At 36.4% G+C, this 14815-nt stretch overlaps 1 protein-coding gene across 1 annotated transcript in view; it reads right to left on the bottom strand.

Annotated features, from left to right (window-relative positions):
- Positions 1–14815, bottom strand: part of PCCA (propionyl-CoA carboxylase subunit alpha) — a 270494-nt gene that overhangs the window by 174771 nt on the left and 80908 nt on the right. Inside the window, exons 8-10 of the mRNA XM_041478271.1 lie at positions 13050–13086; positions 7713–7791; positions 1947–2049 (exon numbers count right to left, since the gene is read on the bottom strand). Of these exons, the coding sequence (XP_041334205.1) occupies positions 1947–2049; positions 7713–7791; positions 13050–13086 (219 nt within the window). The remainder of the gene's footprint in view (positions 1–1946; positions 2050–7712; positions 7792–13049; positions 13087–14815) is intronic.

Below are 14815 nucleotides of genomic sequence, written 5' to 3'. Positions count from 1 at the left end.
TAGCACTACTTAATTTTTTGGGGTAACCCTTTTTTAAACACAAAGGAATCAAGACAACAAATACTGCCCTGAACTCATAGAAGTATGGAGGAACCAATCCCATCTAACTTTTCTCATTGAAGAATCAGTAGGAACCTGCTGAATCTCCCAAATCTGTAAGCACTGAAAGAGATCTTTAAGGTGTACTGATCTGCACTGACAAAAAGAAAAACAGACCAAAATTATTAGCCACAGCAAGAGAATGTACAAAGATGCTCTAGCAATCTGACCTCTTTGAACCCTAAGATCAATGCTGAAACTGAGTTCACTATGTACCTTTCCATAACTTTTCAACAGAGAATAAAGTGGGGTCTAAATTTCATTTTTACACTGTTTCTTCATTTTGCTGTTTGACTGTTTACAAACCATTTCTTCACTGCATTCTTGCTTCTTCCCTTCTCCCCCTCTCTGCTGAGACTATACCAGTACAACATGCAGCTCTGGAGTCCTCAGTACAGGAAAGACATGGGCCTGTTGGAACAGGTCCAGAGTACAGCCACAAAAACGATAAGAGGGACTGAACAGCTCTCCGGCAAGGAAAGGCTGAGAGATTTGGGGTAAATCAGCCTGGAAAAAAGAAGGCTCTGGGGAGATGTAATTACAGCTTTTCAGTACTTAGAGGGGGCTGATAAAGATGGACACAAACATTTTAGCAGGGCCTATAGCAACAGGAAAAGGGGTAATGGCTTTAAACTACAAAATAATAGATTTAGACTAGAACTAAGGGAGCAATCTTTCATTATGAGAGCGGTGAAACAACAGAACAGGTTGCTCAGAGGGGTCGTGGGTGCCCCATCGCCAGAAAAATTCAAGATCAGGTTGGACAGGACTCTGGGCAGCCTGATCCAGTTGAAGATGTCCCTGCTCATTACAGGGGTTGGACTAGATTGCATTTCAAGGTCCCTTCCAAGCCAAACCATTCTATGACTATGATCAAGTTAGCTCCATAGGAGCATGAGGCTGTGGGCACACATCTGGCAGAGTGAAGAATGTTAAATGTTTCTCTCTAAGAAATCATTCCACACTATCAAGTTAACTGTTGTTGTTTCACTCAGTTATTGAGCTACTTCAAGCTCTCACTATTAAAAAAAAAAAAAAACACACCAAAACAACACAACAAAAACCCAAACAACAACCATGTGCCACAACACAGAAAGGGTTTAGATTTTGCACAAAAAGAAATTAAATTTCTGTTGAGGAAATGAATATGCTCTGTATAGATTTCTTATCAGGAAATACCTCAAGGCTATTGACAAACAATTCAGCTACCTACATAAGATCAAACATGACAAATTTTGAAATCATAATTTTGTGAACAAGTGCCTAAAAGCCACAACTTTTGTTCCGCATCAGGAGACCTGACTGAACTATAGATCCAATAAATGACAGAAATGGAAATAATGCAGAAGTTAACAAGAATACACCTGATTTTGAACCACAAACTACCCAAAATGGGACACGAATCCTCCTGAGTTCCCAAGGAGAGTTACATACTTCAGAACAGAATTCCAAAATACTGACAAAACCACCTAGACCTTGCAACAAATCATTGGCATGGCAGTTCTTGAACTCCTACATCCTTTGCTGCACTCAAACACTCCCAAAAGGATCCAGAGTTCAAAACTCCAGCCTTCAGGAGAGATGCCTATAACTTTTTTTTCTCCCCCAACAAACTGAGCACAGTTCACAGTCTTCCTGCTAAAGAAAGGCTAGAGAATAAAAACAGGAAGGCTGTTTTGTACATGATAGCCATGTAGTTTGAGCAGTGACCCAAGACACCGGAAAACACAAGACTCTAGGCCTTTTTTAGTGAAGTGTTTGAAACATTTTGAACTTTGATTTATTTATGAGTTCAAACCTCATTAAATAAATAAACCATAATTAATAGTAAAAATAATAGTACAAACCTGGATTTCTATGTGACGAGGGTTATCAATGAACTTTTCTATCAGTAAGCGATCATCACCAAAACTTGAAGCAGCTTCTTGAGATGAAAATCTAAAACCTTCCCTTAAATAATGAAAACAAAAAGAATGACCTGTATTTAAGATGTCCTGAAGCATACAAGAAAGAACACTTACTGATTTCAGTAAACAGTCAATCTTCACTAACCAACACACACATCCAAAAACCAAGTTATACCACTTGCAGTTGATTCTGTAATTAATGTCTTTTTTCATGCTTTTTTACAAAGTCAAAAAGTTCCAACCAACCACAAACCAAAGCATTCTCAAAGCACAAAAAATTTCAGTGTATTTAAAAAGCCTGAACATTTACTACAATTTTGTATTCATTTTCTTCTGCAAAACTAATAAACAATTGCTTTGGTAAGACCCAGCAATTACCAAGTACTTGCTATACAGAAGTAAAGGTGAAGCTCACCATTACTTACACCACACAGCCCTCTTAATACTCAAGAACAGCAGAGGTTGGTTAATTCTGCATTAAAGAACTGCAAATACAACATTACAGACATTGCAAATTCCACCACTGAACACAACCTAAAGATGCAATATCTGACCTCACAAAACACACTAGCTGTACTAGTAGTTTTTCCCTGTCTTAAAGTATAAGTGAGATACAGAGCACACTATACACTTCCCTCTGTTTTTTGCTTACATATGTAGTTAAACAAAGTAAATATTGCAAGCTACTTTAGTTATTAACCTATTTTTTTTTCTAAATAACAGAAAAAATACTCCTTGGATCATAAGCTCTGACAACCAAGTTCCTGAACAGCTTTCTCAGGGTGAGACAGAGCATAATGCAGGGACCCAATGGCTTCACTGGAATTTTCTACAGGCTCTGTAAGTCACACATTAGTGCCATTCATGTTGATACATATGGAAAGCTTGGTCAAGTTTCTGTGTGACTGACTACTGAAACAGCATCCCTGACATCTGTGCCCAGAATAAGAACTACAGCACAACTGAGTTGAAGTTTTCAAGCTTTCCACGTCTTGGATGTAGTTAACCCAGACAACAGATTCACAAGATAGGTAAATTTACAGTAGAGAAATGTGTAAAAAAGTATATACTTTTTAAAATATATCTTCACATTTTTTCAACATTGTGAGATAATATATGTTGTAATTTTGAGAGATTATACCTAATGTACAACTTGCCTAAATTCATACTTAACTTCAATACATTTAATTTCCTAGTAAAGACAAAAAAGGGACATCAAAATTAGTGATTCTGTGCATTACCTGATCTAAAAAAAAAAAAAAAAAACAAAAACAAGTGCTGTAACAAACAGCCATACACAGCGTTTCTTATTGAAACTGATTTACAGCTAATTTAACTCCTATATCAAAAGCTCTGATTTGTAAACATTTTTGTGTCACAGTTTTATGCACAATTATTCACAACTGACTTTTTCTTTCACTGAAGGAAGTGTGCTAATTAGAAATCTAAACTGCAATACTTGTTAAGAAAAGACAGGTACCTAATCATCTCATCCATACATCTGTAAATCTTTTTAAATTATATATAACAGGAATTACTATCTCAGATATTCTGCCCTTTTTTATCTTACAAAACTGTGCAGTTGTAATTGGCCAGTGATAAAAATTAATTGCAAATAGATGTGAGGAAAAAAAAATTAAAAGAAAGAAGAAGCAGAGCAGGCATTTTAGAAAGGCTGTGTAATCTCAATGCAAGACCCAATCAGGCAGAGCTCTAAGCAATCAATTTAAACTGAGAGCTGATGCTATTCAGAGGATGAAGCTGGATGAGATGCTGTCTCTAGATCCCTTCAAACATGAACAGTTATAGAGAGGAAAAACAGGATCTCTCCAAGGTTCCTCTCTCTCCCTACAGTACATTTACTCACACTGAAGTTTAAGTTGTACAAAAGCATTACTGATGTCGCCACAAACCTTCCTGTGGTTGTCTGAAGAGAAAAGCCATGCCAACTTTCTGCCTCCAGCTCTGAAATCAGCGGTGCTGCTTCAATTATAGCAATTTTCTTTTGAGGCAGTCAGACACTAACAAAAGACTGTACTCATTATGTAAAATTTCAGTTTTCAGAATCAGGAAATAGTAAAAGAAGATTTTTTTTTCTTGCAAGGCCAGCATTAGAAGGGCCATCTAGTTAAAAAGTAGTTTAAAAAGTAGTTAAACTAGTTAAAATGGTTTGATAGCCATTAGTAGAGTAGAAGCCCCCTAAAACTCTGAGAAGTTAAGTAGCCAACAGATACTCAAATGTTGTTGTCTTCATACACAGAACCAACATAGATTGCTTCAGCTTAACTCCAAATTTAAACAAAAAAATCAACTGAAATTATCTGATCAGCACATTTTACACATGTAGATGGCATGAATATATGAATGTGTAGGTTTTTTAAAAAATAGGGTTTTAGGAAACACTGTTCTTTATTCATCCAATAGATTGCTTCCCCTTATCTGAACAGCACATACCTGACAAGGACAGACCAAAGATGCTCAGCCCATTACTTCCGTTTTTGCACAGTACTTTGAAAGGCCAAATGCAATGCTTTGGGAAGATAATAAACTTAATGCATAGGCTTGTAACAGGTAATGCTGTTGAGTTTTAAAAGCATTGTCCTCTTAGACTGCACACATGATATGCCCTTTGCTTGAGGAGGTGAAGGATTCAGAATGATTTTGCTACTTATTATTCCATGTTAACTTCTTCCAGTCGCACTGCTCATTCCAAGCAAAAGACAACAGAACAGAAATTATAAGGGGTACTTGGAATCTGAGACCAGATGTTTGATTTCCATTCATAAAATTGGCATAAGCACCAAGAAAGAATTTCAGAAACAGGACAATTTACATTTTCCTATTATTACACGTTAAAAACAAAATGATCTCTGAATACTTGTTGCTGGAAGCTGCCATGGTAAAAACTTTCAAAACAGATACCCACTAAGCATGCAAGACTTCAATATCTAGGAGAAGTTACAGAAGGTGAGATAATAGGGGGGAATTACTAACACAAAGCTCAAAAATTTTTAAAGGTAACTCTTAAAAAATAATTTAGTACAAATTTCCAACTTGGTGGTTATCATGTCTGCAGCTGAAGCTACTAACTAAAGAAACTAATTTCTTGCAAATCCACAGAACTTAAAACATGGGCCAATAGCTCCTGTATGATGACCTCTGACACTCAACCTACAAGCAAGTAAGTGCCTTTACATGCAAAGATCCATCACAACCTCTGCCAGAAAATTTCAGTCTGTTCTTTGGAAAAGAGAGTGTCCTTAATTTAATTCCTTTTCAGAGCTGCCAGACCACCATGTGGAGCCATGAAGCCTAAAGATTTAGTTAGATGTATGTATAAATGTTATGAGCACACTGGAAGCAAGAAGCCTTCAGTTCCTCCACAAAGAGGGAATGATACAAATGGGGTGTAGATAGTCAGACACATGCCCTGGTCATGTTCTGCTGTACTGCAACATGAACGTCACATTGCCTATACCTGGAAAGCACTTTCAGGTCAGGTTTGCTGGGGTGCAAGCACAGAGGCTTTTCAAATACCCAGAGGTGGCATGATCAATGACTAAGTTAAAAATACTTTTAGTTACAGAGCACAGCAGAACTTTCTCAGGCTGAAGAAAAAAAAAATCTACCAACCTGAACTTAAGGTAAACTGCTTTTCAGAAATCTGCCCTTCATTTTCAATATAATTTCAAGTGGACATCTACTAGGTGAAGAAAAGGCATGCTAAATTACACTTCTCCAAACCAAGAAAACTAGCTAGAGATTACATTAGAGTGAACATAGGGCTATTTTAATTTCAGATGTGGGTCAGTGGCTTGAATTGTACACAAAATTCAACTACAGAGAACTTGACCAAAATTTGGAAACAAGCAATAGAAGTGAGAATTGGGAGGGACTCAGATCTTAAAAAACATAACAGCAGCCATACCCAGAGAGGGGGTCAACACTGCAGCCTTCCACAGTGAAGGGCACATGAACAGCTATTTCAAAAACCAAACTGTAACATAAAGAAATACTGGTACAGTTTTGTCAAAGAAATACTACCTGAAAATTAACAGAAATCTTAGCTATAGCTGGAATAATAATTATTATATTAATCATATAGAATATTATATATTATTATATATACAATAATAGATGATCTAAAACAATTGTCATCATTTGGCATACATAAGGGACATGAAAAATGAAGCAATAAATTACCACAGAGAATAATTCTGTAACAGTAGCAATTCAGTTCCTCAGATCAGTCTTTACCACTTCCAGTGGCTATTTCCACCACCATGCCACATGTTCATTTAAGACTCCTTATTGTACACATAGACAGTTGAAACAAGAAGTTTTCAACTAGCCTGAAAATCCAAAAGTATGTTTCACACAAGGACAAGATTCTTCATCCTGAGGGTGGTTGGGCACTGACTGTGGTTTCCATAACCATAGCCTTTCTCCAAAATAAGTTAGCAGTCATGATTTTAGATCCACTTTTACTTTAAAACAGTTACTTTAATCAAGCTCCTTTTCTCCTTTCTGAACTAAACAAGAAATGAACGCCTTCCTTTCAAGTCCAACAGATGAACTGCTGCCTGCACAAGATCAAGGCAGTAATTTTTGATTCTAAAGCAGTAGCAACAAAGTATCCTTTTAAGAAAGAAGGTTATTCTAGATCTTCACTCTAATGCACAAAACACTATTTTCCTATTTATATTTGAATACAAATGGACTACACAGAGCATGGTACAAATAAATGCACCATGTTTTCTTTAAATCTAAAACTTAACTGCTAGACATTTATTATTCTTTCATCCGACTTTTAGGTTTTGGCAAACAAAAATTTAATAGGGGACAGAAAAATGACAGGGAAGTCTTGCAGGTGGCTAAATTCAGCTAATGAAAATTTCTGTTGTACTTTGAGTTTACTCCAGCACATGTGATGCTCAATCCATGCAAAAAGGAAAACATTCAGGTTATTTTGGATCAAACAGGTTTTTCATTACAAGTTTAGAAAAATCAGAACATACATTTTTCTGTAAGATCAGCAGCACAGGGAGTTTAAATCAGGCTCTCTCGCTGCCAGAACATCAGCAGAGAATGGACTGTAAAATTCTGAGTCAACAACAAAGCATCATGCAATGTTCAGGATTCAGACAACCAACAAGACACATGAAAACATCTGTGTGTTGAAACACGTGTTGTTTCAAAACAGACAAAAGTACAATAGTTTGCTGATACAAATGCTTTAAATACAGAAGTATGCAGTTTATTAGAGCACATTCTGGTAGCACCGTATGTGTTTCCACATATGAATTATCAGTCTCGTCAACTTTAACAGAATTAATGGCATGCATTAATGTTTGTGAATCAGGGCCAATAAATATTCTACCTAACACAGAGAAATTAATAAATCAGCATTCTGAAAGGCATACAGCAAAATGTTAGTCTAACATTGGACTAACAGCAGTTGTAAATGTTGGTTTTTTACTCAAATTAATGGATGATGTTTTGTAAGGTTTATGCAATAATTAATTAGAAAAAGGCACATGCAAACTTTCAAAGTATATTTCTCACTATGCTAAAGGGAGAAAACCAAATAATATCCAATTTCTCTGTCTAACATTTCATATCTGCTCAACTGTCAGCTTACAATGGCTTAATGGGACTTCAGTAACTGCAGCATTCATCAAGGCAAGCTTTTGGACAGCATCTCACCTGGTCTCTTCATCATCCCAAGCGATTCTCATGCCTTTCCCACCACCACCTGCTGAGGCCTTGATCATGACAGGGTAGCCTAACAGCGGGGAACAATTAGACAGAAGTTCAAACTTTGTTCAGTTGGTCAGAGGAACATGACAACTGACCACATGTCCTATAAAGCCAGTAGACAATAACTTCGTTTATTAAAACACTTTGTTTGCAGGGAGAACAGAGGAGAATTTTTTCTTTTCAAAACTTAGCTGTCAGTGCAGTAATTTCTACAGCCAAGAAAGGCTGTCTTCTCCAATTCATTTATACCAAAAAAACACTGAATGAATTATTCCCAAATAATGAAGTGATTTATGAATAAGGCATTTGACCTTTTTAAGCTCATATTTCTTTAGGAATAATTTTTTTCCTTTGTTACTGCTTAAATAATATTTTCAATTAATAGCAAAAATCAGTAGATCTTCATAAATTAAGTCTAAAGATTGAGAAAACAAATATGCATCACATCAACACTTCTAGTGCAGCACATTTTAAATAACAGCAGCTCGAGAGCTGTGCTGCTGAGATATTATGTAATGGTATCAGAACACAGATTACTTTTGTTTACAATTTGAAAAGTATTCTTCCCAAACTGACATGCAGTAAAAAAAAAAAAAAAAAAAAAAAAAGTTGGAAATTGCAATCTGTCAGCATTATACATAACTGGCAACATCTTACTCATAGAACAAGATACTGTAATATGGATATGAGGCAGGATCTTCCTTTCCTGAAAGCTAGAAAATAACAGCAACCATGTACACAGTTTAAATGCAGATTTAGTAGTGATTGTTTATCTTTTATTACAAATCATTTCATTCAAAGCAACTTCCTGATACAATTCCGTCATACCAGAGAACTTCACCTTTCTCTATACGAACATGCAGAAAACTAAAACTCAAGGATCTGATTAAAATGCTTTTGACATTTCTAGGATAGCAGAAAATTCTTAATGCCTTTGGTCTCCAGAATGCTTAATGAAAATCACAACATTAGGCAAATATGAGACGAGCTGATATCGTCTGCCAAGAAGAGTCTATCCTTGAGAACTAGTCTTTGAGAGCTGAAGATATATTCTACAAAAGGCTTTGATCTGGAGACAGAAAGAGACATTTGAATATGCTTCCTAGAAGTGGTCCGGTCTACTGTCATACGTGTTACTAATATTTACAGTTTTTTTCTGGAATGTAGATCTACTCTTGTTCTGTCAAGTGACAGCAGTACAATATTCCCACCTCCTCCTTGTAGTGATCTAACTGAAAGGATGTTCAAGAGAAAAAAGTTAAAACCGGCAAGATCTAGAAAACCCTTGTTTTCAGACTTAAAAAAGTCTGAAACGGATACCAAAAAAAAAGGCATGAGACAAGCATAAGAAACAGTAGTGTTGATTGGAAGGCAGAAAAGCAGCAATAGTACACAAGAACATTAAATTAACAAAGAAACGGAAAAAAAAAAAAAAACAACAATAAAAAAGTTTCCAACTATCAGCATTATTAGGCTGTGAAACCCCAAGCTGTAAAGCATTCATGTGGCTGAAAGCTGTAGAGAGGTCATAGTTAAGCATATGTAGAGCACAAACCAAGCTCCTATAGGCATGGATTACCAAAAGGGTATAAATCTCCATGCCTTGGAGTCTAAAGTAGTCTCTTGTTACAACGTATAAGGTTAAGACCAAACAGAGCCATGCAAATAACCTTTCTAGAATCTCTCTTAGATTTTCTTATGAAACATCTGATACTGCCCATAGAAGGGTACAGGATAAGCCACAGAGTAACAATTACCCTGATCCAGGCCTCTGTAATCCCAGAGATTAAAGGGTAAAGTCAAAATAATTCTAGACTACATGCAGCAACAGTGAAATTCAACCAATTTTCATGAAATGCAGTATACCAAATACCTAGACAAGAGCATTTTATTGATGTTGTAGGTGCACCCCCAGATCCCTGGCAGCTGCCAGGCTCCTACACAAGTCACTGGATGTCTTGAAATAAAGCTAAAAGTACATATTGTCTAACTTCCATGCAAGAAATGAGATTTTACTGGATAACACCAGTGACTCTCTGGCAATACTATCACCATCTGCAGACCCTGTCCAACCCAAAAAGCTGTAGGAGTGAAATTTTAAAACAAGATTTTTTTAAGCCTTATTACGGCAAATGCACTAAGGCAATTTCCATCACTTAATCTATGTTATTCAGTGTTATATGTCCTTGAAAAAATCATCATTAATTATGCTACCAATTTCAGTCTAACAATATCAGTCTCTTGAATGGTTTGCTGATTTTAATTCTGTAAGCAGATTCTAGTCCTAATTTACTGCTTTTTAGTTTCCAAAGCAAAACAGGCATATCAAAAATGAGCCTTGGTAAGTCTTTGTGTGCTTCAAAATGTAATTCACCTATCACAACTCACATGGCTGAATTATCAGAGAGTATACATGGGTTACTAGTATCATTCACCACATAGCACCACTTTGCTTCCACTCCCTCCCACCTTTCATACACAGTGATTATATGTCAGCCATGCTTGTTTTATAGTTTTCCAATCTTGTGACACCTCTTAAGGATGGAGTTAAAGATCTTGGGAGGCAAGAAAGCAAAAAGCAGTCAGACTCGAAGATCGCTGCACCTGCTCCTGCTGCTAAATAGGTACTCATAAGTTAGGACTGCTTTGTTTCCAGGACAGTTACTGTTCTGAGAATCTGAATTATAAAAGGAGTAAACAAACTTCTGATGTCCTGCAACTGTTAGCTCCCACCCTTTGCCACCATGGTTTTTAGATATAATTTACTCATTTTTATGAAGTTGCAGGTAGTAGACCACAGAACACATTGTGCAATATCAGTTTGAGCAAAATTGCATGTGACAATACAAGATTCTTTTCAATATCCATTATTAAATCCATTAAATGCTAGCACTAACTAAACACATGTCAAATAAAACATGACAAAAAACCATCTTGTTAATCTCTTCAGTTTTGTACAGACTTTAATTCTGTTTTAACTGACTGCACTTCGTAGCTGCTCAGTCCTTTCAAATAGAGGACTCGAACATTCTGAGTTTCATTGATGCTTCAGAATTAAGAAGCCAACAGTTCTTAATGTACAATCCTACAAACAGACCTAAAAGCAGCATGGGAAAAGGGCCAATGCAATTAAGCACTGTAGAAAGGATCAGAAGAGCACAGCAGCCCACACCAACAAACAGAAAAGAGACAGTAGAAAGGAGCCAATACAGCAATTTGTGCCTGAACTTCTTCCAATTTCTGATTTCACCAAGTTTTCCTGTCACATTCGCTATACAATACAGGAAAACATCTCAAATCAGGGGCAAAAAGAAGGTTTCACTCCCACACCTAGAAAATGTGTAGCCATAGATAATAGTCACTGAAACAGGTAAAGGCTGTGTTCTCATCTCTGAGGTGCCATATTCCACTACTACTGGATCTTTGGCCAAAACTCAGCAGGGAGAAGCAGAAAAAAACACAGGCAGCAAGAGAGCATCACACACTGTTACTGTTTTGAGCACTGACCCATGGTCACTTTTTTTAAGAATTACTTAAGCTTTCTTAGAAGACTGAAACACTGGATTAGTGAAATTAGAAACAATCTGAAAGTATTTCACTGCTTATCAAGTGCTTTATATACAAGGACAAATACATTGCATATATACACGAGAGAGACTATAATTTCATTCTATCTTAGATCCTTTGAAATTAAAATCACTATGTTTAATTCTGGTCAGTGGTTACAATTAGACAGAAGCTTAACCAAACGGATCAACTTGTCAAACCATGGGCAGGGAAAAAGCTAGAAGGAATAGTTTTCTTTCACTACATGGTACAAACCCTTCTTGTATCAAAGCAGTTTAAGAATTTTCCATCTAAATAAAGCACCACCCAGCTGTCTGTAATTGACTTTATTATCACAGATTTAAGACTGCCTTGATATAACGACCTCCAAAGTGCTACTAATATCAAAGACAGGAACCAGTCAACAGAACACCAGAAGAACTCAGAAGAAAATTGAAAAAGAATGTATTTTAAAGGGTGTCTAGAAAGCCACTGCATGCCTTCTAATTTACATTCATCAAAACTGTTTAAGAAAGTACCTGCAGGAAATCTTTAAAACACAAGAGCAAGAAAGATTATTGAAGAGAAAGTGAACTGAAATAATGTTACATTACTATGTCTTTATGCAGGACTAAACCAAATTTTATTTACCGTTCTCTTCTAAATGTTCCAGTTTGGTTAATAGACTCTTTCTCTTGGTAATGCCCCCATGACATGATCAGTTATCACCGGATTTTACAACCAAGACACAAAGCCTGACTACTCACAGAAACGCTGACTTCAATTGTGTCAGCCTAAAAGTCAGACAAGCCTAGGAGGGGTTTTAGGGCAGTTCACCAGTGCAGGGTAAAAGCCCCAACTCAAACTGAAAGCAGAAAGATCTTACACTACTTAGAAGTTATCTGTAGCAGTGCAACTCCCACTTTCCATCTGGCACAAAAAGGCACAGCAATAGCTCTTGACACAGGTGAAAAACTGTTTATTTACCTGTGATAAATCTAAATAGCTTCTCATGGTTGCAATCTCAAAGGGAAAATTAAAGAAAAATCCCAAGAAAAAAATCAGATATCTTACTGCATTAGATTCTTCCTCTAGAAAGCATTTAAAAACATGTGTAATTTCAAGCATATGGTTTAGCATTTTCACTAATATCAAGCTTTAGTAAATAAAAGCCAAAACTCATTAAACACATATTACACTTAACCTTCATCAAAATCAGTCCCAGACTCATTTGCTGGTTGCTCTTTTCACCATTCTGTAAGATACTCAGAAACTGAATAGTGACTTTATTCCAGTAAGTACAGAAGGCTGGTGCTCTGGATCATATTCAAGCTAGCTGCAGTCCACACAGTGATGAAGAATGAAGATCATCACATCACTGATGTCAGTCTCCACATAAAGAGAAGTGTACCATGCCTAACTTTTGACTATCATGTCCAATTGCAGATATACCTTCAGGTAACTCCTTTAGTGAGGTACTCATTACTGCATATTACATTCATTCCACAAATCATGGCTGCACTTGTTCTGTAAAGTCCAGTTTGAAAAGCTCAAATGTGATGATTTAAGAGACGGGGCGTTAATGCCTAGATTCCTTCAGCCCTATGGGCAACAGGGAACTTAAAAACTATTAAAACATTATTTGTTCTATAGGGATTACTTATTACACATTCAATTTAGTCAACCATGTCTGCTGAGAGGCATACAAATCCCACCATAGCTAATTTAAGAACTTACCAATTTCCCTTGCAATTCTGACAGCTTCATCTGCATCCTGTAAAAGCAGGAAATGAGACCCAACGTTAATCCCATCAGCCATTGCACTGTGTCCTGAGGGCAGTCATATATTGCACTACTGTCTCCTCCGATTCATTTAATGTTTGATTTTACAACCTCCTGACCCTTTTCAGCCAGAGGAATGTAAAATTAATACCATAAGTGGAATGTAAATTCTACCTCATCATTAGTGCACTGAGGAACTCAAAGCAATGAGGAATCAGCTGACAGGAAACACAACCAGGATCGCAAAATTATTTTCTGCAGTTGTAGGAATTTAATGCTAGAATTTAGACGTTTACAATCAATAATGGACCATAAATCAGATCGTTAAAGTTTGCCCACTACCAGCTTGTTTCTGTCCTCACAGGTATTCCTTGTGTTTTCCTGATTGCTGTCAGTAGGGGGAGTTGATTCTCTATTGTTTGGGAGTAATTCAAGTTCAGGAAAAAAAAACCTTGTAGAACTTCTTCAAAGACAAATGGGTTTTGTTTACTCAAGAAAGAACACAAACACTTCAGTTTTGAAAGTTCTGCATTCTAAAAACAACAAAAAAAAACTTAAATGCATAATTTTAAACTGTATCTGAAAGGAGAAGACTCCCATAACTGTTTTCATTTAAGAGTTGCAGAAGCCAACTTTACAAATCCTTTTGTTGATGCCACCTATTGCTTCCACTGTCAAACTACTGTAGCCAGGTACAGAAAAAAGTCCTGGGAAACTCAGAGATAAAAACCAGAATACTTTAATTACTTGCATTTCAAAAACCAAATCACTTCTCCTGCAGCAGTTAATTCTTGTTATTTCTACTGATAACAGTATATTTCCATTATACCAAATTAGAAAGAAAAAGGGTTAAATTACAGTGGTACATGTTAAGCTTGAAAATTCCATCCAAATTTGATAATATTTATACTATCCCATGACATACATTAAAAAATTTGTATAGAAGGCAGTAATGTCTGGAAACCACCAGCTGCTAAGTGTGTCTGAAACTATGGGGGCTGACTTATGAACATTAAACTGAAACCTGATATGTTTAAAGCTTTCAAGGCAATCCATTTTAAAAGCACCCAGGTCAGAACTTTAAAAAAAAATACATAAGAAATGTTCATACCTGGTTCATTTATGTCCGATAATAAAACAAAATCCTCTTTAAAAGTCTTCAGTACCTAGTAACAGCCCCATGAAGAATAAGAGGGCTGGCAGGGGAAGTTGTCAGAAAATTTAATTTCCTTTCATTAGCTAGTCTGCTCCACAAATCGGTGCTTGTTAAGTTCAAAGCAGTCCTGAAAGCAACATCAGTTTTAAGTCTTTTTACTCCAGTCACATCTGTTAATGAGATTTTTCTAAATAACAATTGTTTTTAACTCAAGAGATAAATCTAGCAAAAAAAAAAAAAAAAAAACCAAAAAAAAAACCCTGCCCCTCACACCCCCTCCCAAAAAAAAACCTCAAGAGTTTACTGTTTTATTACACCTTGCTGCTTTCCATGACCCTGCACCCTCCAAATTTTAGCTTAGAGGGATAAAATGCATGAAAAGGGTCATTTAAGAATGTTAGTGGTTTCCACACATTGAGTTTGAAGGTTCTTTGTTCCTGCCTGTGACAGTTATGCGAGAATACTTCCCCTTAATAGCCTCTCTGTCAGGAAGTGTTAAACCTGCCAAATGCAGACAATTAGAGCCTCTTGAACAAAATGCAGGAAGAGTGATGACTGATGAAGA

This window comes from Pyrgilauda ruficollis, unplaced genomic scaffold (genome assembly GCF_017590135.1).
Source record: "Pyrgilauda ruficollis isolate IOZ18807 unplaced genomic scaffold, ASM1759013v1 scaffold44, whole genome shotgun sequence".
Lineage (NCBI taxonomy): Eukaryota > Metazoa > Chordata > Aves > Passeriformes > Passeridae > Pyrgilauda > Pyrgilauda ruficollis.
The sequence above is the reverse complement of the archived record's forward strand: the minus strand, read 5'-3'. Positions and strand labels throughout refer to the sequence as shown.